This window comes from Dromaius novaehollandiae, chromosome 9, assembly GCF_036370855.1.
Source record: "Dromaius novaehollandiae isolate bDroNov1 chromosome 9, bDroNov1.hap1, whole genome shotgun sequence".
In the NCBI taxonomy this organism is placed as follows: Eukaryota; Metazoa; Chordata; class Aves; order Casuariiformes; family Dromaiidae; genus Dromaius; species Dromaius novaehollandiae.
This window is the reverse complement of record NC_088106.1, coordinates 29,395,513-29,423,449: the sequence shown is the minus strand read 5'-3', so window position 1 is coordinate 29,423,449 and position 27,937 is coordinate 29,395,513. Positions and strand designations below refer to the sequence as shown.

The following is a 27,937-nucleotide window of genomic DNA, read 5'->3' as shown; positions in this document are numbered from 1 at the left end:
TCTCAAGAGTATAGCTACTCTTGAAGGGAAAGGATGGAAAAAGTGCCAAAGTTCCGGATGAGAAGGCAGCATAGGCCACAAGAGAGCTACTCTTTATCTTTGTAGGAAAAAGCAAAGGGGTCTTTTCCCCTTCTGTTTTATTTCAATGCTTTTACATGTATAAAATAAACTTTAAATACATTAAAATTAGCAAATGGTTTGCTTCTAAAAATACCACAATCTCTTTGTGAGTCACTGTACAAACACACTTCTCTGACGCAACTCTCTGACCCACAACAACTCAATTAAAGGTTTAAGGTGGAGGTGCAGTTCCACTAGTGTAATAATCTCCATCAGATCAAACAAGTTAGAGAGGAGTCTCCTTTCCTCGACACCCAGCCTGCTGGTTCAGCTCAAAGTGGGAGGTAAGGTCTCTCACTCAAGCTCCAAGGGCAGCCGGTTCATGGGTACCTTTCCCCTCACACTTTTAAGACATTTAAGTAAACCAACGTTCAAATTCAATGACTCTGGAAAAAAAAAACATTACTCCTGGTGTCCAAACTGTTTCACTGTCTTTTCACTCTCTTTCTTCAGTTCCTCAATGTGAGTATCTAGGCGTTTCAGGATGTGCTGGGATCTCAGTTCTTCCTCTTCCAGATATCTTGCAGCTATCGATCCAACTGAAGCTGTAGGCATGGGGCACTAAAGAGAAACATAGATATTAACAGGGCTGATGAGCAAAGAAAACTCCAGCAAGAAGCTTCAAAATGCATTCTGCCATTAGAGCATCAGGGACAAAACAGTAGATTTAACTGAAACTACAGAGACCATAAGCATTTTGTTTCAACACACACGAGCAATGCATCAGCAGCACGATACTCCTTTCAGGTTCATGATCTACTACATTCACAAAGGTTAGCTGAAACCACTAACATTTTCAAAGGGCAAGATTAATGACATGATTAAGACTTCTCGAAGGAAAACCCAGCCAGCACCAGACAAGATTTTCAAAAGCACCTATATTGGAAGATATCAAGTAAAACCATCATTAGAAGTTGTGCTTGAGAGTCCCACTCAGGATTAGGCCAGGCAGCTGCTTTGCAGAATGGCAGTCAACAATGAGAAGATAGTAAGATTCCTTGGTTGTCTCCAAAAAACATTACAGAAATTTATAAAATTTATATAAAATAGTAGATATTTGGTATTCTTTCATTCCAAGATTCACAGTACAGCAATGATCAGCAAAAGAGGCAAGGAAACATGCTTTCAAAGAGCTGCTGTGCCATTTCCATCCTTCTTGGACAGACTAGGCACTCAGGTCTCATGCTTATATCATAGGTAAATGTCCCTCTCAATAGTCTCCTACGGACAAAAAAAACCTCCCTTGCCTTTGCCAAAACTACAGAGGGTAAAATAAAATCATTACATCCCCTGTGTAAGTCTTCCATTCCAGTGGAAGAAGTGAAAGCACTACCAAACTGGACTAGCACCGGGGATCTTTCTTGAAATACTTCCTCTTCCTGAAATAACAGGTTTATGCTACACTCGCATGTGTGAAGTACAAACTGAACTCCCATCACAGCCCACTGAATGCCACTTCAATTCAGCTAGTAATGGTCGATAAATTACCCTAGAATCTTTCCCTTGCATACAAAAGCTATTCTTGCTACTCACATGGTTTCGAACACCCACAGGTTCTGAACTTACAAGAACAATATTGTAATTAAACTTAATTTAAGAGTAGATGAAGAGAAGCTTCCTGCACAGGGGCTGGCAGGTGAATTAAAGTCACTAAGGAGCTGCTTTCCATTACAGGAAACTTGCCTCAGCATCGTGCCGAGAGAATGGAACTGGTTGCTTCCAAATTCTGGAGTTTCATGGCTTTCCGGATTTCTACCAACCCACAGGAACATACGAAAGTGGAAAAAAGGCTGCAGAAAACAAGCAATTCTCCCCCATCCCCTTACTGCCCACTGATGAGGCCTCTCCTCTCTTAATGCTAAGGGTACCAAATTTAAAGAACGCAGGAGCCTGACTATGAGCAGGGAGTCTCAGTCAACACCAGCAGAAATATCAACCTGCATTTCCTCAGAAACCTTATTTCTGCCACTCAGACCATACAGAAGACAAAGCAACACATTCTCTTCCACTAAATATCAAGTCCTAGAGCTTCTCAAGCCCTGAAGCAGAACCGTTAGCACTTCGGTTCCAGCCCCACCGTCTGAAGAGCTTCCATTTAGAACACATAGGGGCTCCTAAAATTTGTTTTCTGGACATGCCCACAAGTGACTTTGGCCTTGAAAGGATCAACACCTACTTTTGGTAGTAAACCTCATCAAGATCTACAAACCTGACAAGCCTCCGCTTCTCTGCCTCTCAGCCTTGGAGGCTTCTCTGGGCTCCCCACAAAATGAAAAATAGCTCTTGTCATTGCTTACAACACAACCAGAGGAGAAAAATTTCAAAGACTGATAGTATGTAGATGTGTAGAGCAGGGACTAGTACCCAGGATTCTCCCATCCCTGAATGACCGCAGCCCACCAGTCTGACTTGGTACGTAACACATGCCAGCATACATTTAGTCTCAGCTTCCCTCTTCCATTCCCCCTCGCCCTTTCCTGCTCAAGTCGGCCTGCAGCCTGGAAACTCCAATGGCTACTGGGTAACATGGGTTTAAACCTCTCAGGCAAGAAGTGATTGAATCCAAGTTTCCTGCGTCTTGGACAAGTGCTTCAACAGTTAAGTAAGAGGACCAAGAAGGCACCAAGACTGCTCCCTATGAAAAAAGTATGATCAGTGACTGGGAACAAGGTTTTCAACTATTTTCTAGAAAAGACTCTGGATTGCAATTCTTCAGTCAATAACCTCCGCTTCTGCTGAGTGAACCACTGATTTCAGGCTTTCCCATCACCTAGCACAAGCGGCTCTCTAGGTTCGGTGTGCTGATCACTGCAGTTCCATTCAGAGGAGTCAAACTCACCCCATGCATTAAACAGTGAATATAGACACGCAGCGCCAGGCTCAAGATTCCCCCTGAAACTGTATGTTAAAATGCTAAGCACTCTACATCCATTTTGGTATCTGGGCCTCTACTACAGACCCAACCCAAAAGCCCAAGCAGCATTTTGAAGTGACCGAAGCAGGTCACTGTAGACACAGATGTACAGCTCCAGTACAGAGAGAACTATGACAGACTGAACCATCTAATACTGAACCTCTGGAATGAGCTTAGCAGTTACACCAAACAGAAAGACTTTACCCTCAGAGTTTTGAAGAATAATCACATGGTTCCCATCATTCAAGGATTAACCACCCAAGAGTGGTTTTTCTTCCTAGTTTGGGTTTGATCTATAAGCACACATGCCATAGGACCAGACTGTAGATTCAAAAACCTGGTTCTTTTTGCCAGATGAGAACTCAGCTTTATCATCAGCCATTAAAGAGCAACCATCTGCTTCTATACAACTGCTTACCAAAGGCATAGATTCTCTCTGAAGATTTGAGACAGACTGCCTAGATGTTTCATCAGTGAAACCTGTGTTTCCGTCCAGCACAAGGAGCAAAGAATCTGCTTCCAGCAGGGCACCAGAACCAAGAGATTCCACACAGTTCTTCCGGCTGATCTGGGCTGGTGATTCACCAGTCTCGGAGGTCACAGCACCCATTTCAGCAGGCAAAGCCTGGATTTTCCATCTCTGGGGCTCCCCTTGATGATGCTGGATAGTCCTGTCAGGCTTGTGATGCGTTTTCTCTGTTTGTTCCTCATGCACTTCCCGAGCTCTCCTGGAAGGTAGGTTTGAAAGCACAACTGTTTGACAGTTTGACACTTAGCAGCTGAACTCCAGTAAGAACTTGCACAGAGAAAACAATTAACATACAGTTTACTGATAATCCTGGCAATCCAAACCAGCTATCTCTTGTATTCACAGGACTCCAGGATGTATATCCAGTCCCCAGGGAACTCTCATTCACTATCCTACTACTGTGGATATCAAAAATTACAATCTGTTGCACACCCTATTACTGCAAGGCAAAAGAGCACAGCCACCTGGGCCAAATCCAATCCCTTCACCAAAACCAGTGCATACTGCTTCTCTATCTAGAACAGCAGCAGTCAAAGGCCAGCTGGCTTCGCAGAACACAAAACAACCGAGACTAAACGCTAGTGCACTGCATAAGCCCCAAGAGGAGCTTCCAAAACAGCCCTTTGTGCTCTCCCATACACACTGTGTGCTGGGGATAGATGCTCTACACAAAGCACATGGCATTAGAAACCCACATGTCCACCTGCCTTCTGTCCTCTTTCACATGGAGGCAGCATTCTTGGGTCACACAACACTCACCTGTACTGTACAGCCCTGGTCTCAGGCTCTTCACTTTGTATCTGCTGAGCAATGATCTCAGGTTCATCCTGGCAGGCCTGAGTAGAGAGCTGCAGTTTTGCTCTAGCCTCTGCTAGATCCTTCTGCAATTGCTGGTTCTCAGATTTTAATTTATTTAGTTCAACAGCATAGCCTTCTCTGAGAGCTCTTAGGCTGACATCTTTTCCCTGAGAGAGAGCAAAGGGCTAAAGTCAAAACTTCTGTTTTGCAAGACACCATAGGGAAATCCAGAGCAGAGGTTGGTAAGTGATCCCTTAAAGCATATCCTATATCAACTGGCAAAGTTTTCAAGGCTTTTCTAAGAGCAAATCAATTATATATGTCTTTTTGTGTCTACATCCAGATAGGCTGTACTAATTGGCCTAGAAAGTCTCCCTCCTCATTAGATGTTTTTAAAAACAGTCAGAAAAATATAGACCAATAATAACTCAGATGTACCTGTCTCTGGCCATGCAATAATTAGATGGACTAGATGACCTCGAGTTCTCTTCCAGCCTTATATTCTAGGATTTTCTCATATCACTAGGGGGAAGCCTCACAGTCAAAGCTGGGAATACTCAGGTGGCACCCAAATAAAGTGTCCAAGCCTGAACAACTCTCCAGATACATGTGTTCGCTGGAGTGTACCAAAGTAGCAGGTTCCACCAGATAGCTCCCATGGGCGCAGAGAAGCACTTGCTCCAGTGACTTAGCTGTTGATGAGAAGCAACCACGCTGAGTGAGAAACTGACTTTCATCTGATCTAGCAACAAAGCTGCTTGCAAGAACACTTCCAGGTCCCCTCACTCAAAGCAGTAAAGGCCTGGAGTAGTAACTACCAAAGGCTGCTCACTCATCTCCCTGACTGGGATGACTCATAACCCTTGAGAAATATTCTGCCTTAGCAAACAACACTGTCACAGGAAAGAGAGACTCCTCTACATTCAGGATAAAGAACTGCTCCTTGACACTGTTTTTTTGAGACAAACTTTCCCTAAAATCACCCACATGAACAATACGTGCCACTGCCCAATTACTGTTTCTATGTCTCAACCTGTCCCCCTTCCTGAACTTATAGGTTATAGCATGTAAAAGTCTAGTAGTATTTAAATTATGAAACTAAGTGGGCTGATGAAGAGAATGGTTTCAGAAGCACTTACATAAGTAACGCTATTGGCAGACCTGAGAGGAGCATTAATGTTTTGTTAATACCACAGAGGCAGAGGAAACAGAGATGGCAGACTATACAGGGAGACAAATGGTCGGTTACCACTTCTAGCAACACAGCTCGTGTCAAAGCATGTTTTTTTCCAGTCTGTTGTCCCACACTAAGTATCCTTTACAAGGGGCAGTGTGACCATGCGCAAACAATCGTGCTTCTCTGCTGCAGCAAACTCATTCGTGCTGTTGCCTAGCTTCAGAGCCTAAGAAGCTCTCAGAAGACAAAGCACACAATCTCACCCATATGATACCCATGCAAAAAATAAACCTGTAACTTTGAATTGCCATTTCCAAACCTTTCCAGAATTTGATGAGTTATTTTAAACATTATGCAACTTAACAAGTCTGCCTCAAACAACTTCCACGGGTAGAAATGTGATTTTTTTTCTTTTTGGAAACTCAGAACAATTTGCTTCTCTTCTCCCCATCTCGCCACGTGGATACCATTTCCATTGTTTCTACTCCTGCGACTTTCCCACTTTTTTTTTTCCTCGCATTCTGTTATAATGAGATGCTTAATTCATTCTCATCACAGCTGTACTTAAGGACTTTTCAAATGTGCATTTGAAAAACCTAGCCAATATCTGTAGCAGAAGTTGTTCTCCTTCTCACATCCTACCCAAGGTAGGCTCATAGGGGCCTTGGGGCTGTGTGTGTTGGGTGGGGATTGTTTTTTTGTTTTTAAACAGTTTTCTTGGTTTGCACTTCAGTATCAAGCTTTTGGTAACTCAGGCAGGCAGAAGACCACCTGGCACTTCAAGCAGAGAGTAATGATCTTCAGGTCACTTCAACCTTAAATGAGCCCTCCAGAAAGTTTTGCTTTTTCTCCAGCTCACTGGCCACAAACTTCCACACAGCAGCTTCCCAAGAACTTGGCACATTTCACAACCACTCCAAACTAATATTAAGAACTGAGTGTTTCCCTTCCCACAGCTCTGACAGGATAAAAGCTCCAACAGTATATTCCCATTGGGTTTCCAGCTGCCTGAATCCAGCCCTTGGCAGTTACAGCTCTGGATTAGGTCAAAAGGACATCAGGAATTTAGAATCAGATTCTTAAGGTAAACTGGCATAAAATGGAAGAGTACCACAACACGCTGAAAATCGGGGGTCAGACCCCATGGAGAGGGAACAGCAAGATTAGAGTTCTGTTTCTGCATCTCTCCTGAATACTTCGTGACTAAGCAAGATGCTCAGTATTTCTGAGCCTTGTTTCCCTACAAATTGGCCCTTTTATCTGGCGTTTATGTTCACTGAACGCTACCAAGCATTGAGATGTCTGGACAAAGGGTATTACTGCTCCCAGGTAGGGGACCCGCGATGCTAGCCCCTTCCCATCTCTGCTCCCTAATGCATACCTCCACCATACCAAACTCCATTTTCTCCAGCATCTCTGAGAGGTGACGGTTTTCCAGCCTCAGGGTTTCCAGCTGAACCAGAATTACCTGAAGAGACAGAGGCAAACAAAAGCTCAAAAAACAAAACAAAAAACCCCCGCAAACACAGAATGCACGCCCCACCCACCTCCTACAACCATTTTCCACCCTCAGTTCAAGCTTAACTACAATTTACAAGGAAGCTTTGGGCCGTTACTCCTGCAAGACTATAGGAAGACCATGCAAGTAACTGTGCAGAGTCATTTGTTTCAGTTTTCAAAGATGCCATCATTCTGGCCTACTTAACATGAGCTGTGTCAAAGAAATCTGCAAGACTGCCAAACAGTTACAGGTTTGAAAAGAAGAGGTGAGACAGACATAGCAAACCCCATAAATAGGAAGATTTCGCTAGGAGAGTCTCTGAAGTCTTTGTTCTAAGACTGAAGACAAAAGGAAGCTATTAACATAGCTAAAAAGCATGATGTATTGAAAACCCTTAGACTCCTTAAAGGGACAGTGTAAGAGTATTATGCATTTTTTTTACCCTGTGCTCCACTGCTTTCCTCTCTGCTCTTTCAATCTCTGTTCTCAGCCGGTGTTCTAGGTCTGACGTGGAGCCACTTTTTGATGCAAGTGTAATGTCCCGCTGGTGCAGCTCCTGCATTAACTTGGAGATTTCCTTTTTCATCCCTTCTAGCTCACTATTGTGAGTTTGTTCAGCTCGAAAGAGCTGTTCTTTCAGCTGAAGGAAGATACGCACATAACACCCGTGAGATTTTGAAAAACATTTCAGCAAGTAAGCAAATGCGTTGGACATGGTCACATGAAATCTAAGTACTGGAAAACAAAAAGCTCTATGTAACAACCCTCATGTGCATGCTTGTCCTTCCTGATTGATAACCACCTCATCTCAGTCCTTTTCCACACCATAAACTGCCAACGGGGACAAGATGCAAGTTACATGCTGTGGAGAACTCGAGGAGACACATAACGGATCAAATCACAGCCCCTTTAGTTCACCATTCTGTCTCAGTTGCCAATAGCAGATAACCAAGGCAAGATGTAAACACTGGGCAAGCACAGCAGTACTTCCATTATATACCCTTGCAGTTTGCCCCTCTGCCTTCCCAAGCCAGAGGTGGCATCTTTAAATAGCCCCGATTAGACTTCTCTTCCATGAATTTGTCCAACCGTTTGAACCAGTATTAACTTGTAGCATCCAAAGCTACCCACGGCAAATTTCACAGGTTAGCTATCCACAGGGTAAAAATACACCTCTTTGTTTTCCTAACTTCATCTGATGACAACTAGTCTCTGTATCACAAGAGAGAATAATCATTCCTTATTTACCTTCATGACATGCATGATTTTACTTTTCGTATATTCAGTCTCAATTATCTCTTCTCCAGCTTGGTAAAGTCCTACTCTATCCAGCTGTTCCTTGTATAAAAGCCACTCCATCCTTCTGGTCATCTTTTTCCCTACCCTATCTTGCCGTACATCCTTTTTGAGAGGGAGGAACAGACTGGCACACAGTATTTTGGCAGGCACACCACATGTTTATTCATGAAGAACAACATGCAGAAAATATAATTCCTTTGCTAATATTCCATTCTGTTAGCCAGAAGCACCAACCATCCCAGGATTTTTCTGAGAATTACAAGCATTCTGAGAAATTGAACCAAGGGCTCTCTGCCTCATCTTGTAAATACTATATATGTATTTTTATATATATACATACATATACACATATATATGATTTATCACCATGTCACCTCAGTGCTTCCCAAGTACATAAAATAGAAACAACCATAAAAAAATCTCTTTCTTCTTCATTAGCCTGTAGAAGATTTATTTATTGTGTGGTTGTTTAAACAGGTAAGCAAGCACACACCTGGCAGAATCTGCTTCTCTGTACATTAACAATATGGGATTGAAAGTTTCAAAGCGAGATTTTTCACTCTTAATGCAAGCAGGTGTCTAGCCTAATCGGACTCCAGTGAGAACTCTCACATTGCCTGATCTAGACCCTTACTAAAGCCAAGCTTTTTGGAGTGCTTGCCTCCCTTAGCTGCACACAGCAGTAGGGTGAGGCTCTCACAGCAGATGAGCTACTCCATCTCTTTCACACCCTGGATATATACATCTAGATGTCCAGCCCAAAACAAACTCACTCACATGATGGACTAGAATATGTTTGAACCCGTACCTCGAGTGTGATAGGACATATTACAGCAGAACCCATCTCCTTTTCTGTTTTTCACACTGTTTGAACCCTGCATCAGAATTAAGGCCAGGATTCCAGGCCTGAATATCTTTGCTCATTCAGTCCCTCCAGCAGTAATTCAAGAATCTCCACATTGCAGAGGAGAACTGTGCAATGTAGGGATAGGCCTGGAAGAGGCTCATGAAGTAAGCTTCACACCAAGGTGAAGAAACCTGCAAAACCACCCTCTCAGGTCTGCTCCTCACCCTGCAGCATACCACTACTTCCACAACACTCCTGGCCTTTGATCCCATTCGGAGCTTTGCTAACAGAGCGCACTGGCACCGCCGTCTCTGCTGAAGCATGTGACACACATGCGAATGGCCGACTCCATGGGTGCCTTTCTCACTCTCCAGGAACAAAGAGACATTACCTTTTTAATCTCTGCCTTTGAGTCACTATGGTGTTCTTCCACTGACTGCAGCTCTTTGATATTCTCAGCCAGCTCTTCGCTCAGCTGTACACACCTTGCATTTGAAGACACCAGGCTGGATGCCAAACATAAAACTAGAGATTAGAATTCTCCAAGGAGGAGAACATGGCCAGAAGAAACTTTGATCTTCCAAGCAGTCTCCAGTGTCCATCCTAACAAAAACTGGACTCTAACCTAGAAGTCCCTTACCAGTTGTTTGGGTCTGTGTACTAAAATCATTTCAAAAAAAGATGATGAATCTGATCTAGTAGATATGGTGGTTTCTTGTTTCTTTACCATAATAAAATTACCAACTTCCTTGGCAAATATGACTCTGAACCACAAACTCAGAGAGGAAAACTTGTTTATAATTCTTATTTCAAGAGGAAGGTCTAGATCTAGTTCTTACTAGCTGACTAACAAAGACTCCTTAATCTATTAAGAATGAAGGTGCTAAGCCTGAGCAAGCTAAAATAAAACACCCACCGTATGCAATGAAAAGCAGCCAACCAATTAGCAAAACAGTCTCACTATTAAACTTCAAAATGAATAGCATTTGATTTCTTTAGCCCTTTGATATTTTAAATAAGCTTACAGAAATCAGTGGGTCTGATTAACTTGATGAATACAATGTATTATGTATTATATTATTATGCAAGTTTCACTGTGCATCCTGGGGAAGTAAACAGTCAGCTTACCTGTTCTCAAGATGAGTCACCTCTGACTGTAAGTGCTGTTCCTTCTTCTGGGCAACATCCAACTGCAGGAGTAGATGCTCCAGCCCTGGAGAAGAGAGCTGTTTCTCCTGCAAGCGTTCTTCCAAGGCCCTATGCAGAGACAGGGGCTTCACTCTCGACACAAAAACATCTTGCCTGAGTTCACTAATACAGGGAACCTAACTGTTTTCTCATAATTCTCTGGAAATACATGAAAACCAACACTAGGTGACACCTGTGCACATTCTGAAGACACAAACATGTCAGCTCAATGACAGCTCCCTGTTTGAATTCAGGCTGATTAAGGACTACAGTCTATTTTGACGCTGGCATCTCTGAACCAGACAGTTTCACTGCCGTTCTCAGACACCCGGTAACTATTTGCAAGAAATGGCGTGGCTATCAGGTAAGGTAGGCCTACACCTTTCGACACAGTCATCGGAACTCTCTAGCATTTGCATGTTGCCAGTGCAGAACAGGAAGGCTGAGATGATTTTGCCACCTGTATAATTACCTTACCAACACCCTAACCTGACATTAAATTGGTGAGAATTTTCACTGACATCAGTACGTACAGAATCAAGTCCTGAAAGGCCTCTGGCACTTAACTGAAAATGCCGGAGCAGCGGGAGAACCCACCCAAAATGCCTGTGCTGCCTCCAGAAACCTAGTAGAGTAGAAAGCTGACTCCATCCGTATTCTTTACTGAGAATCAGTTGATTTCAAAAGCAATGCAACTTGACAAGTGCTGCAAGGAAGCAAAGCACTTGTACACTTTACAGTTTCTCACTATTCGCTATATCAACCAATATAGATCCAGCTCTATGAAAACAATGCTGCTGTCCTCAGAGAACCTGGAGTGTAAATGTGGATACAACAGGATAAGTACCAATAAGGCACAGATGCTACCTGATGAGGAATTCTTTTGTGTGAAGAGTTTCAGTCAGCCTGACCAGCTCCTTCTGTAACTGTTCCTGATGCAGCTTAGAGCTATCAATGAAATCATCTTGAGACTGCAAGGTGGCTCTAAGCTCCATCTTCTCATCCTGTAATACCTGCGCAGGAAGGAGAAGGAATGACAGCTGCAAGATGGACCAAATTGGTTTGTTATATTGAGATGAGAGGTTGATCATATTTTTAAGAAGCCTTTGGAATCACTGCAGAGCACCACATAGGTACAAAGTCAGCTTTGAGGCCAATCTCTACAAAGGCTCTAGAAAGAGACAGGAGCTCTGGGATGACAACCCTTCCTGCTACTTCTCACAGGCACTGCTTTATGTTCAGTTCCCTAACAATTCCTCCACTGACCTCTAACATTTTCTTGGATTGCCTTAATTCTTCTTGAACTCTTTGCTGATCTTCCAGAATCATCCGATTGTTTTCGGTTAGATCGTCCACTCTCATGTTAAGTCTCTCCACCTCCAACTCATTGGCACAGATAGCATCATTGGCCCTCTCCAGCTTGCTGGTTAAGTGCTGGATTTCCGATCGGCTAGCCAGCTCCACCGACTCCAGCATCTGCTTCCGACTGGCAAGCTGAGTCTGCTAACAGCAATTGGTTTGTATTAAAGCTAAACTACAGAAAGCACAGCACATCAAAACTGCATGGATTTTACACCAATTTCTTTGTCCTGAAAATCACACTCTCAAAATAAGCAAAACTACCTTTCAGGGAACTAGGGGAAGCACTGTTCCAGGGTTACAAGATGAGTAAAACTTCTAAAAATGGATAGAATTAAAATAAATAAATTTGAGGGGTCCCTCCAGCTCCAGAAAGGGTTCAAACAGGATCTGGGAAAAGAGGATCTCACATAGCTCAGGTTGCCCAAGTATGAACAAAGAACAAAGCTGCCTGGAGTTTTTTTGCCCATTAACCCACGACTAGACCTAGAGAGATGACAGCACGTAAGAAGGTTTGCAAGTACCATGTACAAGCTAGAGATAACCCAACCACTAATTCCACACCAGGACAGAAAGCAGTTCTTAGTGCACGAAGAGGTGGCGGGGGGAGGGAGGGCAGGCATCAAACAAATTAGAAACTGAACCGAGCGTAACAGTCAATTATGCTTTGCCTTATGCAGTAAATACCTGGTTTTAACAGCTTGCTAGAATGCTGGCTTTGAATGCTTTATCGTTTTAACAGAAAACAAAAAAAGAGTAATAGTTATAAGGAACGTGTGACTAGCAAACAACACATGCTCTATTATTTAGAGGCACAATACTTTATTTCATAGCATTTCTTTCCACACTGCTAAATGATGGAATTTAACAAGCCAGCTCTCATATAATTTTCTAAGAAAATTTACTTTGTATCTACCCTTTTTGTGTAGTACCTTATAATTTTTAAAGGCTCAAACAAAATATTTGAGTACTCCTTTGCTATCAATTTCTAAGAGTAGCAATTCCTGTCAGCTTTAGAATCAGCACTTGCTTATTTATTGCCTGGCATATAATGCCCCATAACAGAGAAAACTACAGGAACTGCGTGTTTGGAAGACTATGGTATAATTTTGATTACAGCCTTTTCATTATCTGAATAGTCAAGACAGAAAATGTAATCAAGAAGGGCAAGAATTTGAAGTATAGCTTTTTTCAGCCCAAGAAACCAGAGTGCCAGACTACCTGAATATTTATTTCTGCATTAAGAAAACATTTAAGCTATCTTTTACTTGCAGCCACAGAGCATGCAGTGCAGCACAGAAAACCAGATTTCACCTGTTGACTTTAAAGGTTGCAGGTGTTACATGGAGGTGCTCGTTACTGGATGAGAGTGCCAAGCTTCCATAAACTGCACTGAAAGACATGAGGGGAACCCAGCTGAAACAAGGGGGACAGGAAGGCACTTCAGGTTCACACATCTCAACCTGACCACATGCCAAAAAAATAACCAAGCATATAAAATGCATAGAAACATGCAAGAGACAAATTTAGTTCTTTCATGCTTGGCTTTTCAAAGAAACTGAGGATTCAGTCTGTTCGCTGTAACTATGCACCTAACTCGCCTACACTGCTTAGGAAAAATCTCCCCAAATTTCTGTTCTTCTGCTCCACAGCAAGAAGAGAGTCCCCCTGTGATCCAGCACACCAGCCAGCCAGCACTCCAAGGACACATCTGTTCTCAGACAATTGAGCTATCAATGATACAAAGACAGCAGAGCAGCAAGACCTTCTGTTCAAAGACTCTCTCTGCATTTGTAGATTTACTAGTGTCAGCCTCTCACAAAGCCCCTGTCAAAGCCAGCTTCAATCCTGTCATCACAAACTTCCTCCTTGCAGGAGCTTCCACTCAAGAACAACTCAGGAGCCCATTAAGTGTAAAGCCCCCAGCAAGAGCTTCTGATCAGCGTCTGCTGTGATTGTGTCAGTGTGACTTCACAGCTGTGCTCGAGGTCAATTCATCTCCCTCTGCCGCAGCACCACCAACTCCCCAAACGATTAGCTTTTCAGGAACAGTAGCTCCGTTACTCTTCGCCTTTAAGAGGGGAATAAAGGGCGGGGGGGCTGAAAATTGCTGTTACTTTGGTATTTTGTGGAGACATCTGTTGTAGGGGGAAAACTATTTTCAAACACCATCCTCTGAGCTGGGCCTAGAAGCTATATTTAGCTACTGTCAGGTACGCAGCTTTGAACTAGATGGCATGATGTAACAGTTATTTTAAGGTGTCATATGCTGTGGTCTCTGACTCTTACAGAAAGCTTCATCCTACTGTCTTCTGTACTAACACGAGAAGTTAAAAGGGGGCAGCGGGGCGGGAGGGAAGAGCCAGGGGACATTTATCTAACCTCTGTTAGCAGACTCCAGATCTTTTTTCCATACAGCATTTACACAAGTAAAGCTTATTCCAGCAGGACATTAAAAGTCATTTCAATGGCAACCTAAACTGGATTCAAGCCTGAGAGATTTCATTAGTCTCTCCCCCGTTTCCTCCCTCCCTCCCCTCCCACCTGCTGCCACAAACAAAACAAAAACTTTCAGCACATATTAATTGTACCTGAATGAGCTCAGACTGCTCAGCCAAAGCCTTCCTCTGCGCTTCCAGTGATGCCACCTGCTGCTGGTAAAGCAAGCGCTGCTTCTCCCAGTCAAGTGATTTTTGACGAAACTCCTGCAATGACAGCAGGGGTGGCTGGGAGCGGTACGGCCATTCAGTTGACAAGATGGCCCCCTTCCAGTTCATATGCATGTTTGCTTTCTCCCTCCACTATATCCTCACGCATCTTTCCCCACAGCGGGGAAACCATTAGCCAGTCATTTGATGTACCAACTCAGCAGTACAAAACCCCTCACATACTGTGCTTGCTGTATTTTTCCCCCTCCTGAGTTAAAACCTCAGTGTCAATTATTGCTGTTTACAAGTGTTAAGTGCTAACAGATTCATGGCTAGCTTCACGAATTTGCTGTCAGAGGTTTAACAATTCAGCCTGGCTTTAGCTTCTAAAACAGGCTGCTATTGAAATCACTAAGATGGCAAGCATGAAATACAGAATTTTAATGCTCATCTTTGATCCAGAAATTGGACACTACATCAGTCGGATGTGTTTGTTAGCTCCGACTAAAGGGTACAGCTGAAGAAAATTGGGTGCAGTTGAGCTCAGCATGGCAGGAAGATTAAAAGATGAGACAGAGTTGAAAAGAAGTTTGATATGTAGTTCCCTCCCCCTCAAAGCAGTGAGATGACAACCTCTTCACATGGAATTCATTTTGTTCACATAATTAATTATTCTTCCAGTGCCTTCTTCCTTTTATTTAGTCTACGATCAAGAACAGCAGCATAAGTTCTCCTGTGTACTTACAGGCCCCAACGCAAAAAACAGCCTTTATTACACAAGCAGTTGAGAAGCGCTAGCCTGGAATAGACAAAGATTTTTTGTTTTTAAACCAGGATTCACTGTCTGCTTCCTGGCTGAGTATTTGGAGTCCTCACTGAAGCCCAGGCAGTCAGTACTGTGAACCCTGATCAGCATCTGCTTTCTAACTACGTACCTCCAGCTTCCTGGTCAGTCGGCTCATTTCAAACCGGTCCTCCTCTTCTCTCTTGGCACCTTGTTCTCTAGCTTCTTTCAGCTGTTTCTTCTGCAGCTTCTCATAGCTTCTCCTCAGCCTGGCCAACTGCAAGGAAGTCAGTGAATAAGACTACACTGTTTGAGTCCAGCCCTGCAAGAATTAAATAGCATTTTGAAGGAAGGCACACAAAATGGCTCTATGCAAACAGTTCCCTCAATTCAAGGCCATATGGTTTGCAAGTGAAGACTTCTATTTATATAAACATATTATATTCGATATGAACACAAAATATGTCGAGTTGTACGAAGGAGGAGCAAGATGCCACTCAGTCATGACATCAGCAGCTACAATTAAACCTCTGTCTTACCAGTATTAAGGCATGACTAAGAAATTGGTAAGATGGAGGCTTACGTGTAGCTGTTGATGTAGCTAAGCGTGGTACTGCACTCTCTACAGGTGGCTCCCAGCCATGGCAGCAGCAGGCAATACGTGAGGTGCATTTATTAATGCAGCAGGGCACACCGCACGGCAGGCACGGAGGGAGAGTCTACACAGAGACACAGTTTCTTTAAGACTAAAGAGTGCTTGCGAAGCTCAAGGAGCAACTGGAAGGCTTCCACTTAGCGAGAGAAGGAAGATTTGAGCATTGCCATTACACATAGTATCAACACTATTTCATCTGTCGTTTTCTGCTTAGATAAACCATGCATTTCACAGTGACTGGAGAATGCCAACAGAAAATATCACTTTTACGCCTACTGCTAGAATTCTGAATTCATAACGGAACCACAGATGAGGAAGAAGCCCTTGACATTTAGACGACCCTCTGTGCAGACAATCACTAGCAACTCACAGAGAATTTTCCATTTGAGGAGCTTCCCCCAACTCAAACATGAAACAAGTTCAGTTTCCAAACAGCCACATGAATTTGAGAAATCATTGTTCCCATTTTATTCATGAAGAAAGCTAAGCCCATGGATGAAGAGAATGACTGTGAAAGAAAAAACATCTGAATCAAGACCTCATGATTCACAGTCCCATGCATTGGTCACAAAAGCTGACTGCTGTTCTTAAAAGGTCCTCCAAAGCCCTGAGTTAGCAAAGTGCTTAGGCATGTTCAGTGGGAATGGACAGATGTACAGGCTTACAATTAATATATGAACATGCTTTAAACAAGTCAGGAAGACTGCAAGTACTGATTTATCCTTTTAACAAACTCAGCGAGTTGGACACCATACATGCAATGTAGTGGTAATGGTGCTAAACTGAAGCAAGAAGAACTTCCCCACAAACAGTACTAAGAACAGAATAGGAGACTGAGGAATATTGGAAGTTAACATCCTTTACAGTAATCCTTTGTGGATAAAATACCAATGCATTGCAATTTTGGCCTCAATACACACTTTTTAATTAAAATAAATAATAAGTCTAATATTAAATAATTCTACTATAGAAATTTAGGCAGATCTGCCAATACATCTCAACTTTGCTTTACCCATTATTCCAGTGGGAACACCTAATGAATGAAGACAGTTAATCACACTGAGTAGTAAGGTGTTTTAAACGAGGACAGATGCTTTCTGTCGTCAAAGCTGAAACTACAAAATTAGTTTAACTTATGTCTTACAGTGAGCAGGAACTAAGCCAAACCTTCCAGAGAAAGCAGGTCAATGCTCTACTAGCTATTCATGCTATTTAACTCCCTGTTACTGACAAGCAAGTGAAGACGGGCAAAGAGTTAAGGCGCAGGCACTGAACACTGTTATACCACCTGCAGGACACTCGCGCACGTACCACCTTGCAGTAAATAAGAAACTCTTTCTGAGACAAAAGCTCTGAAATTATTTTTAAAAAGTATGTTTAGTTTCTATTGAGTGCATTAAGACTAACACGCCTTCGGAAAACAAAATCCTCACCAAAAAAGAGAGTAAGTGGAGGCAAAAAGCAGATGAGATTGCATACCAACCTCACCTCATGTTTTCTTTACATGATCAAGGCCAGCTACACCATCACTCTTTTTTAATTCCATGAAATGCTGAGGGAACAAACTGCCGCTTCCTGTACCCATGGCAACTTCAGCATAAGCACTACGGTGAATAGGGTGGGAGAATATAGGAAATTTTTGCAGTAAATTTGTGCAGATGAAAATTACAACAATACATTTACTACATCTTTCCACTCCAGCAGCTGTCTGTTCATCACCAAAGTCCTCCAATGCAGGACAAACAGGGCTACTGAAGCATAAAAACATTACTTTGTCTACCCTCAATGCTCTCTTTTGTAAGAACGTAAAGATTAAAAGAATGGAAAGGTTGAAAACCATGACAGTGACACAAAGTACTTCACCTGTCAGATCACTTATCAACTGGGAACTAAAAAACAACCTTTTTTTCTGAAACTCACCTCTTCTTGAAATTTCTTCAGCTGCTGTTCATATTCTCTAACCATGTCCTGTTTGACTCTTTCCGTGTCTTCTAACTGCTGACGCAACATGCCAACCTAAATAAAGCATTAAAAGGCAAAGGAATAAAACAGCAGAAGCAAACTTAAACTACGCTGTCAGCAGGCACTGGAATAAGTTTTCATTCCAGAGACACACAGGTACATTACAACAACAGTGGTAAGTGACTGTTAAAAGACCCCGATTTTGTTTAAAAAGTGCATGTTGCAACGGGGTCACTCATCATGAATCAGGTTAAGCATACACTTAAGCCTTTGTCAGGTCGTGGTCAGAACTGTTTCCGTTCTGGACTCTTGCTGTGAGCCATTCAGCTTCTGGCTTTCATTTTGGTCCTGTATCAAAAGGCTATTTTTACGTGACATACATTTCAAAACTTTTCAAAATTATTATTAAATTTCAAAATTATTGAATTATTAAATTACTAAATTTCAAAATTTCAAAATGTGGCATGATTTCAAATGATCTACCAACAGAAAAGAGAGCCATGTCATTATCTTACTATTCTCAGAGGAAGCAGAGAGTTCTAAATAATGCATGGAGATGAGAGGGATAAAGTGGGGCTTTGAAACTCATGGAGAAGACTTCACTTATATTGATTCAAATGCTCCTTTGACTCATTTTCATCTTCTTTCCATCCTTCTCCTATCCACAGGAGAGCCACCTTTCTAACTGCAGGTCCAAAAGTTAGCAATCCAATAAATATATAACACACGATAGACTTAAAAGAAATAATCATAAAAAAAAATCCTATGAATAAACCAAAAGCATGAATATGCTCCAGTAGCGATTTTAACCATGCTTTTACAGTTTAATTTTTTGACATAAATGTTTGTTTCTGATGGTGAGAAAACACAACTGATAAGAACAATGATAACCTACATAATAAAAATCACAGCCTTTCTGAACAAAAATTCTGTGGCCTGACTCCAGATATAATAGCCTTTTTTTTTTTTAGGGCTACAAATTCTGCGCTACAGGGCACATAAAACAATCCTTTAAGGACCTCCCCGTTTACACCAGTACATTTTTTTTTCTACCTAAGATTACAGGTAACCGGGCTGTTGACTACTCCAGATTCAGTGTCTCTGGGTTCTCTGTAGAAACTCTGACAATTCACATTGTGAACTTCAATCAAGCCTTAGGGAGTTGATCCCTTGACTCTGAATTACAAATTGGGTACCTTGGTCCAACAGGCTGCTTTGCTTTTGTAAATTCTAGTGCTCACCTCCAATTATGAGAGAGGTTCCTGTTGCCCTTAACGCAGCTATTCGCAAAATTTAACCTCGTGTTTTGGCTTGGTATTTAAACAAAAATAGTCAGTTCTATGAAACGACAACTCAACACACTTCTATGCAAAGTCAGCACAAGGGACCACGCTGACCAGGAAACAGTGAGCGTGAGGCAGTACCTCCTTGTATTTTTCTTCCAAAGCAGCCCTGGCAGAGGAAAGTTCCTGCTCTCGAACATCCAAGCAAGCCTCCAAGGCCTGCGTCTGTCCTTCCCACTCAGATTTCTTGTGAGCCACCATGATGTCGATCTGCTTCATCAGCTCCTGCAGCTCAGCCTCACACGAAGTCAAGAACCCACTGCCGGAAGGAAAAGAACTTGCTGAAGTCCCAAAGCAGGCACCACCCAACGCAGGTCCAGCATTCCTGTACCACCAAAGTCAGCAGAACAAACTGACTCACACTAAGGGACCGACCGTGCATACGTAGTACTTTGCACTCTAAGCAAATCAGCTTGGGAAGAAATATATACAGTTTTTACGCATTCATCCAGTTCTCTAATGCAATACCTCGCAAGTGGTATGTTCGTATCACTGAGCAGAGACCTAACTTTGGCAATGGCCAACGAGGAACGCTTTTTAAATCCTAGCCAGAATAAATGAGCTACGCATTTTAAATATAGAGATTTTTTTCCTTTTAATCATAGAAGCATAACAAGCACCTCCATATACTTATCCCTTTGTCTTGGTACTACACATTATCTAAGTAAGAGAGAACAGGTTTTATCCATATTTTCTATTCTTCTTAATTGCTCTCCAGGCAGAGACATTTTATACCAAGTTTCAGTCACCAGAGAAATCTTATAGCCAAGCTATCAGCTCCTGAAAATAGAAGTTTATCACAAATGCAAACAAACTCCTAAGTGGAGGGGGTTGGATGACAACATGATAATGAAGAATAAAACATTCACAATCCACTGGGGACAGCATGCTCCCTAGTGACTGCGGAATTTCTAATTTGGTGCAGTAATTACTGAGGCCAATTCAGCTAACTCCTCTAAAACTTCACAAGCTGCTAAGCCAGGGAGAATATTAAGGCTTGCAAGATACAGCCCTAGAGGGCAGTGAACTCTATGATGATCTTTACCCCTTTAATTTGCCTGTCAAACAGGAAGCACTCAGAAGAAACGGAAATCAATAGGTTAAGGGATCGAAATGTCTCTGTTCTCCCAGAGCATATGCACACTTCACAACCTGACAGTTGTTTTAATAGGGAAAGAAGTTGTTCTTAAAGGAGCCCATATCATTTAAATTTCAAGTTCACCCTAGCCTGCAAGTTAACCAAAAATTAGCAGCTATTATGCAGAGCAAGAACATTTCCTTCTCAGCAACTGCTAATATAAAGCTCAGTCTAAGCTTGACTTCTGCAACCAGTTATTTGTGGAAGAAATATATGATATCAGTAAACTTGGGTCAAATTCTCAAAGACAACTATGAAAACAGCGTCAATGACTTTTGCTTCACGCTTGTTTAACAAATAAAACAATGTTTTTCTCTCCCTGTTATTGGCACTACAGTCTCTCTGGGATCCAAAAGTCCTGATACTTTCACCCAAGACAGAACATGAAGGATTCTTCAGAGATGAATGGTGCTCTACAGTGCCAGCATGCTCAAGAAATAATCAGATGTTGCCAATAAAAACAGGTAGCAAAGGCACATCTCATTAACCTAATAGGGCTCTTAAAAAGACACTTACTCACTTTTAATTACTACTGCTCCTGGTGTTAGAAGGTAAGAAGGGTTTCAAAAACAAAAGGAGGTAAAGTTTTTAGGGAAGATGAAATGTAGAATTAGTAACAAGACCACAGTATCAGACAGCAAGGATTAACTGGGAAGCCAGCTCACCCAGTGACTTTGCTTCTGTTTTAGCTGAAGGCCACTGTACAAAGCAGGCACAAGCTGACAAATAGCAAAGACCTTATTTGAGCAATGGAAGTTTAGCCTGACTAGTAATAGAGGATTTGGTTCTAAATAGAAAGGGAATTAGTCTGAATTAGTCTGAGGGACTGGTTGTATACTGTTGCATACATACCTCCCCTGCCCTTGTCTTTGCATTCCTTCCAGCAAAGCCTCCATCACCAAATCCTGGTGGCGTTAGCAGCTGGGAAAGTAAACAAAAACCAGAGGTCACCCAAGGCAATATATCAGCAAGTCTGCTCCATCCAACTGCAAAACATACAGCAGAAGTCTGCAGAAAAGAAGTTAATATACTGCTGGTGCACAATTACAGGGGAGAACAGTGGTCACCTTCATGAATTTACAAGCCAGACATCTGCCAAATAAAGGAATAGATCTTTCTACAAACAAACGCACACACTCAAACATTCACCTCCATCAATCTGGGATGATATAATAGTGTTATCTAATGAACAGAATAACTCAAACAGCAGTAAAGAGAATATACACTTTAGCAAACTGGTCAGCTCAACACACTGGGAATGGCAGATCTCCAGTCTTTTGGGCAGACTGAACTGCAGAGGAAGAGCCACATTCAGGAACTTCCAGGCCCAACAAGCCATCTCTGGGTACTTGTTGCTTCAGACAAAAACCTAAGCATCTTGCGAGCAAGCAGCAGTGAAAAAAAACTATCCATAAATTAGGTCTCTATTACAGACCAGCTTAAATAGAGCGTTAGGGCTGGCTCATTACTGCTTTCAGGACACACTGTTGCTTAATAGGGTTCTTTCAATAGAGCACTGACTTTTTAAAGATTCCTCTGGTGCCTGAAGCTATGAAAATAAGTTGCATGAGTTTACAGGAGCAGTACATGACCGTTAAGTCATGAACACATGTATCTATGCGCACACAGAAGTTTCACACACTTGTAAAGCAAGAAAGGTTTACCTTAAAGGCAAAAAAAGAGAATAAAAACTAAATAAAAGTTGCACTGGAACCAAACGCACGAAGCTGTAATTTTATTTCAGTGGGTTGTCCATGAAACAGTGGCCCTTTTGGTGAACTCAGACTGAGATCACAAAAATACACTTTGTTTTGCTATTTGGAGGTGTTCATACAATCTTCTGTTACTAAAGCATCCATGCAATCTCTCAAGTATTTAGAGACGGCTCTTCAAAGCATCTTTCCTTAAAAATTATTATGGTATTATTATGCAGTCACCCGAAAGAGCACTGCAGGTCACAGAAAGTGAGATTTTCAGAAACACACAGACTTGGCTTTGGTCTCTTCTAACTTAAGTCAGAGCTTCCATCCTGTTCCTAGCACATTTTAAAACTCCATCCAGAGATTTAAGCCTGTCCTTGGAGTTCAGACGCATTTTCTAGCACACATATTCAGAAAATAAATATTTCATGGAGACAAAAAAAAACTATACTGATACAGTGTTTTGCCTCTCTTTAGTTCTGTCCGTGCTCGACAGAATTAAATCGGTATGCAGAGCCTCCTGGTTGCGTTGCTGATGGCAGAGCTGCTGACGAGAGCAGAGCAGCAGCTCCCCAGAGGCCAAGCGAGTTCTCCAGGTGGCCACCGTGGACATTAACCAGCCGCAGCTCTTCTATTTTATTCTAATCACAACCACACAGAATTAGTTTTCAATGGGTAGCAGAGAGCTTTCATCGTTCATTAGGGAAAAGTTCTCCTACAATTCAAAAAGAAAACACGGAGAACAACCCAGGCCCTTCATCAGCAGCTCCTTTCACGAGACCCTGGAATAAGTTCAAGGCTAAAAGCTTCAGTGCCACGAGAAGCCAGGCAGCATCCACGCCTGCTTCTGTTCGGCTCCAAGAACAGCCCGCGACGCGCCAGCCCGGCATACCGAGCAGCTTATCCTGGCTCGGGGAGGAGACCCTCCGAACCAGACACCTCTACTCAAGATGTGCAAAACACAGGCAACTAACGAGTGAAGACAGTAAATACAGAGCACGACAGGAAGGTTAATCTCTGACATTAATTCCAGCTGAAGCACTGAGTGCTGACCTGTCACTTTTGGAAATGAAGAAGAAGGAAGTGCTTGCAATAAAGAGGGGGGAAAAAATCAGCATTATTGGCATCCCACCTCGAGAAGGAAGCATAGCAACAGAACGGCCAAGGGGAGAAAACTGAGAGTACGCAGAAGGCCTTGAAAACACAGCTTGTGAGAGAAGAACGGGATTCTTTAGCATTAAAAAAGAAAAACCCGACGGCTAGGACGCAATTTTCAGGTGCTTCAAAGCTGCTGGACGCGGGGACGAGACTTCGAGGGAAGCCGCCTGACCGCTGAGGACTCGCTTGTGCTGCGGCCTCCGCCCGCGGCTGCGTTAGAGGCGGGAGGACCGGGGGGACCCGGCCGACACCTCCCCGGGGCGGGACGCGAACGGCCGCAGCGCTGCCGGCTGCGCAGCCGCCTCAGCGTTCCGGAGCCGCTCCTGCCGCCGCGGCTCTCACCGGGCGCGAACCCAGCCCGAGGCGGACCCCGCGGACCCCGCTCCCCCCTCCGGAGCGGCGGCGGCGCCCGCCCGGCGACCCGCTGCCCCGCCCGCCCCCGTGGCGGTTGGCGGCGCGAGGGCTCCCGGCGGGCGGGGGCGGCGGCCGCGGCCGGCCCTACCTCTCTGCCTCCCGCCGGCCGCGGCGGGCTCGCGCCGCGCCCCTCCTCCCGCCCTTCGCCGCCGCCGCCGCCGCGCGCGCCGAGTGACGCGGCGGCGGCGGGCGAGCACTGCGCATGCGCGCCGCTTGCGCGGAGGCCGGCTGCCGGGGATGGGCGCGGTAGGGCGCGCGGGGGGCGGGCGGCGTGGCCGGGGGCGGCGGGGCGGCGCGGCGGGGGGCGGGCGCTGCCCTGCCCGAGCGGCTGGGCGACGGCACCGCGCGTCCCGGTTCCAGACCGACGCGGGCAGTGCCGCAGGGGCAGGCTGCCGCGGTGGCGTCTCAAGCAGGGCCGGGGGCTAAGGAAGCCCCCCCTCCCCCCCCCCCCCCCCGGAGCCCCCGCAGTTCCCGCAGTAGCTCATTCCCGTTTTACTAATCTGGATTTGGGGGGTTGGCAGCATTTCGTGCGCCACGAAATCCTGCGTTCGGGCCCTTCCCCAGGCTCGGCAGAGGAGCGCGGCTGAGTTACGGCAGCGGAGCTGGGCCCGAAAGCAAGCAGGCAGCACACCACAAGCCATGGTTTTGTGCTGAGCTAGAGGGCCTGGGGAACTGGAGCTCTCCAGCCCGCCCAAAGGATATTTCCAAAGGTCGGTAACTATACACACTGCATGAGAGCCACTATAACGAATAATATAGGCTAGTTTTATAGATTTCTTCACCTCTGATGCTTATCAGCCTGCAGTTCGACACTGTTATTTTCAGACAAAGTAGTTCTGCTGTGGCTATAAGCCCTTTCTGAGTGCTTTAGGAAAATCAAGGTTTTCCGTATAAGTCTAAGCTTAATAAAAATTGAAGAGCTAGAATAACTAGAGCAAGCATGCAGTCGAAGCTCCAGCCGCTTGGGAACGTAGATGTTGGAACTGTATCTGCTTTGTGCCACAGGTTTAGCTGAACTTGCCCACCACAAAGATGGACAGTGAAGTGCAAAGGGACGGCCGAATCTTGGACTTGATTGACGACGCGTGGAGGGAAGATAAATTGCCGTATGAGGATGTGGCCATCCCGTTGGTGGGTGAATTGCTACTTATCAATCTGAGCTAAGATTGGTGCGTTTCTCACAACCCCTTCCAAGAAATGGCAGATAGTATTGCTTGTGGTACTGCTAATTTGTACCAGAGGTTCCCGGGATGGATGTGACTCTTTTCTCTCCCATATGCTAGTCACTCCTGTGTGCCAGTGAGGGCACGGATGTTTCTCCCCTGGCCAGTTGCCATATCTCTTTGGAATTGCACTGCCTTTCCCATCACATAATTGTGGGTTTGGCATCAGGGTCTCCTCCACATTATCCATTTTTGAAGTTGTTGCCCAACCGGCTTGTGGAACTGACAGGATCAGCCTTAAGCTGACAGTTGAATAGTCTTGATTATACTTTATTTCCACCTTCTGAAATTCCATTGAAAGGAGCTGAAAATTTATCAAATATCTTCCTAATTGGACTGTTCAAGAATAGTAGTGAACATACCAGCATCTGCTTCATCCAGTATCTGGCAGCTATCCTTCCGTCCAGTAAACAGCTCATTGTACAGCTACTGAGCCAGAGAGCTGCAGCTGGGGGAAAAGCTGTCTCTGGTCCCCTCAGGTTTCCCAGTTAGAGCCTCAGATCTCCCTCACTGATCCCCTTCCTTAGCCACTTGGGAGCTACCAGTGAATTGAGAGGCACATGAGGATTTTCCCTCTCCTCATTCACTCATACATAGGCTTTTCCCTGGCTAGCACTGACACAGCAGTCACACTAAAATTATGGGGATTTCACATAGTCCTAAATTAACGCATGAAAGCTCTCCCCAGGCTGCTTTGTTCTCATAGGCTACTAGTTTCTTTTAGCGAAGAGACACTTCCAGACTAGGAGTAACTTCAGCTCACCAAGCGAATGTTGTTCAGGCGTTAGCCCTTAAGTCATGATATGCCAACATTCTTGGAGAAGATGCAGCTAAGGTTCTGCCAGGCCCCTTCTCAGAGCAGTGATGAGACCACACAGGAGTTGGTTTCTCACCAGGTCCTTTTCTCCCTGTGGTCTTGTAGACACAAAGCTGCCTGCATGCTTCAGTCTGTGTAGTTGTGTGAGAAGGTTACTAGGGAGATGAATCACTCTGACCATCCATTGCCCTCCCTGGCTTGTCAGATGCTCAGACCCCAGGTAGAAATGCAGCTGGGGCACCTGCTTGTGTGCTGTCTGACTGTTGCCTCCATCACTTTGGTCCCCTGGGCCCCTGCTGCGATCCAGTCAGTGCGGTACGCAGCACTCTCAGAGAGGGCAAGGAGTAGCAGCACACATTCAGTCTCTGCATATAAAGCACACAAGTTTTCCTGCCATGGTTTGGCCTTGATTTTGCAGAACTATGATTCTCAGACACAAGAACCCAAATTTCCTTGACTTGAAGGCTTTCCTTCCTTACAGCCATCCCTTGAGCTACTTACAGTCACATATAGATGGAACCCACATCGATTACCAACAGAAAGGCCTGGCTGTGGATATAAAGATTCCCAGGGATAGGATTGGCTCTCGTCACATAGAGAAACCAGCACAAATTCACAAGAGACTTGCTCAGCAACACTGTGAAAGAGCCAACGGAATGGTTGTAAACTCATATTTGAGCTGTCCTGAGTATCTGATCTCGTGCTCTCTGCAGAGATCCCATGAACGGAAAAGGGCTTGGATCGTATGCCATTTTCAAGATTGAGGAATTTTATTTAGCTCATGCTGGGATTTCCAGAAATCTAGAACTCAAAGTTCTTGCCCAGATGATACCTTGCAGAATAACACACCCTCTGTGCGACTGCACCAGTACAGCCACAGAGAGCGAAAAATACAAAGAAGGAAAATGAAATCTCCATTAAACCATACTTCCTCCTTACTGTCTCCTGAGCAGTTCTGTGTTGCGCCTGGTACGGGTTCCTGACTTCCCCTGTTGATACAGCACAGACGCACCTGACTTCAGCACACAGAGGGAGGATTTCTTTCCTGCAATAGGACAATAATATGTTACAGCACCAGTTGTCTTAATAACAGCTGCAGTAAATGCAATATCTGTATTCTTGGGACTGAACAGCAAAAGAAATACACTGCAAACAAACAATGGAATATTTGCACTGTGCTATTATTTACTTATTTTGTATTACTGTATGTTCTTGTTCTTCACTGCAAGTGCATAGTCCCCAGGGCCCTGCTAACCAATTTACTTTTCAGATTAAGCACCGTATGCATATGAAAAAAGTCATCTTCAGAACAGAGCTTAGTAATATTTTTAATTGGATCAATATGTATGATGTGTATTGTTCAGATGCACCCTCCAGGCTCGTGTGTGTATTTATGTATTTATCAGTGTGAAGTGTTAGTAACCTGTTGTTTTAGGAAGCTTACGATGTGTGAAATGCATTGTACCTTTTTTTTGTTCTCAGAATGAGCTTCCTGAACCAGAACAAGACAATGGTGGCACAACCGAGTCCGTGAAAGAGCAAGAAATGAAGTGGACAGATCTGGCTCTCCAGTATCTGCATGAAAATGTCCCCCCCACAGGAAACTAGCCAATCAGTGAGATTTCATGCAGTGAATGCATGAAGGCAATACAAAAATTGTTTTTCAGCTAACCATTGCTGTCATAAGTTTCTCTAAGGAGGAAACAAAGCTTCTGAAAAAGCCTTGTGTTCAAACAACTGTTCTACTCACAGTGACAGAACACAGTTTAAAGTGCATCTGTAATCAATGCGAAACAACTACGGCTATCTGAAACCTCCGAGCTGGTATCAGAATGTTTCTCTTTACTTATACAAAATTATTTCATATCTTCTGTTAATTTGTTTTTAAGTTGGTGCCAATTCTGATCTTAATTGTTTTCTACATATGATCAAAGAAGTAATTTTTACTGTTTGAAGTCATTCATTCATCACAAAGCTCATGTTGGGAACATTTGTGGCTGTGAAGGCCTTTGTCCCAAGAAGTATTCCTATGTATTTTGGGGCCACTGTGTATTTTGGGGCCAGTTTTAGAGTTCACTGTACAAAAACCAAATAACCATAAACCAGTTGTTACCATCTTTAACTAGTGCGTGACTGAGGGACATTGCACAGGGCAGGAGTGAAAGACTGATCAATAGGATGAAAGAGATGGAAGTTATATGTAAACACAGGTAAGCTCTGTTTGAACTGACCTCAGGATTTGACAGTGGTGGTGGTGGACAGCATTTACAGTGATGACATCCTCCACATGTTTGCCAATGCACATACTGTAAACACTCTAATTTATGCTAAAATGACGGTTATTAAAAGTCATTGTCCTAGTT

The 27,937-nt window shown here is 43.8% G+C and overlaps 2 protein-coding genes across 7 annotated transcripts; one reads left to right on the top strand and one right to left on the bottom strand.

Moving 5' to 3' along the window:
- Positions 1 to 92: 92 nt before the first annotated feature.
- Positions 93 to 23,734, bottom strand: CEP63 (centrosomal protein 63). 5 transcript variants are annotated; one of them, XM_064517069.1, is made up of 15 exons: positions 23,623 to 23,734; positions 21,115 to 21,183; positions 19,206 to 19,383; positions 17,740 to 17,835; positions 15,316 to 15,441; positions 14,324 to 14,437; positions 11,640 to 11,876; positions 11,241 to 11,386; positions 10,314 to 10,442; positions 9,577 to 9,691; positions 7,482 to 7,679; positions 6,920 to 7,006; positions 4,323 to 4,528; positions 3,453 to 3,762; positions 93 to 681 (listed from the first exon to the last, which is right to left on the bottom strand). In XM_064517069.1, exons 2-15 carry the CDS (start codon positions 21,156 to 21,158, stop codon positions 523 to 525), a joined length of 2,145 nt encoding a protein of 714 aa, XP_064373139.1. In that variant the 5' UTR covers positions 21,159 to 21,183; positions 23,623 to 23,734; the 3' UTR covers positions 93 to 522. The 5 variants fall into 5 exon arrangements, with proteins under 5 accessions (XP_064373139.1, XP_064373141.1, XP_064373140.1 ...); XM_064517071.1 differs by having other exon boundaries at positions 11,640 to 11,873; XM_064517070.1 differs by lacking the exon at positions 23,623 to 23,734 and adding an exon at positions 23,016 to 23,037.
- Positions 23,651 to 27,525, top strand: ANAPC13 (anaphase promoting complex subunit 13). Of its 2 annotated transcripts, none has more exons than XM_064517074.1 (3): positions 23,651 to 23,780; positions 24,540 to 24,665; positions 27,057 to 27,525. In XM_064517074.1, the coding sequence occupies exons 2-3, from the start codon at positions 24,567 to 24,569 to the stop codon at positions 27,180 to 27,182; spliced, it is 225 nt and encodes a 74-aa protein (XP_064373144.1). In that variant the 5' UTR covers positions 23,651 to 23,780; positions 24,540 to 24,566; the 3' UTR covers positions 27,183 to 27,525. The 2 variants fall into 2 exon arrangements, with proteins under 2 accessions (XP_064373144.1, XP_025956326.1); XM_026100541.2 differs by lacking the exon at positions 23,651 to 23,780 and adding an exon at positions 24,090 to 24,244.
- Positions 27,526 to 27,937: the final 412 nt, after the last annotated feature.

Bases quoted from the DNA above. Each gene is read 5' to 3' on its own strand.
- ANAPC13 (XM_064517074.1), top strand. From the start codon at position 24,567: ATGGACAGTGAAGTGCAAAGGGACGGCCGAATCTTGGACTTGATTGAC. The intron at 24,666-27,056 runs GTGGGTGAATTG...TTTTGTTCTCAG, and splicing joins AGGATGTGGCCATCCCGTTG to AATGAGCTTCCTGAACCAGA.
- CEP63 (XM_064517069.1), bottom strand. From the start codon at position 21,158: ATGGAGGCTTTGCTGGAAGGAATGCAAAGACAAGGGCAGGGGAG. The intron at 19,384-21,114 runs GTATGTATGCAA...TCCTTCCGGCAG, and splicing joins CAAAGACAAGGGCAGGGGAG to TGGGTTCTTGACTTCGTGTG. The intron at 11,387-11,639 runs GTCAGTGGAGGA...CTTCCTGCGCAG, and splicing joins AATCCAAGAAAATGTTAGAG to GTATTACAGGATGAGAAGAT.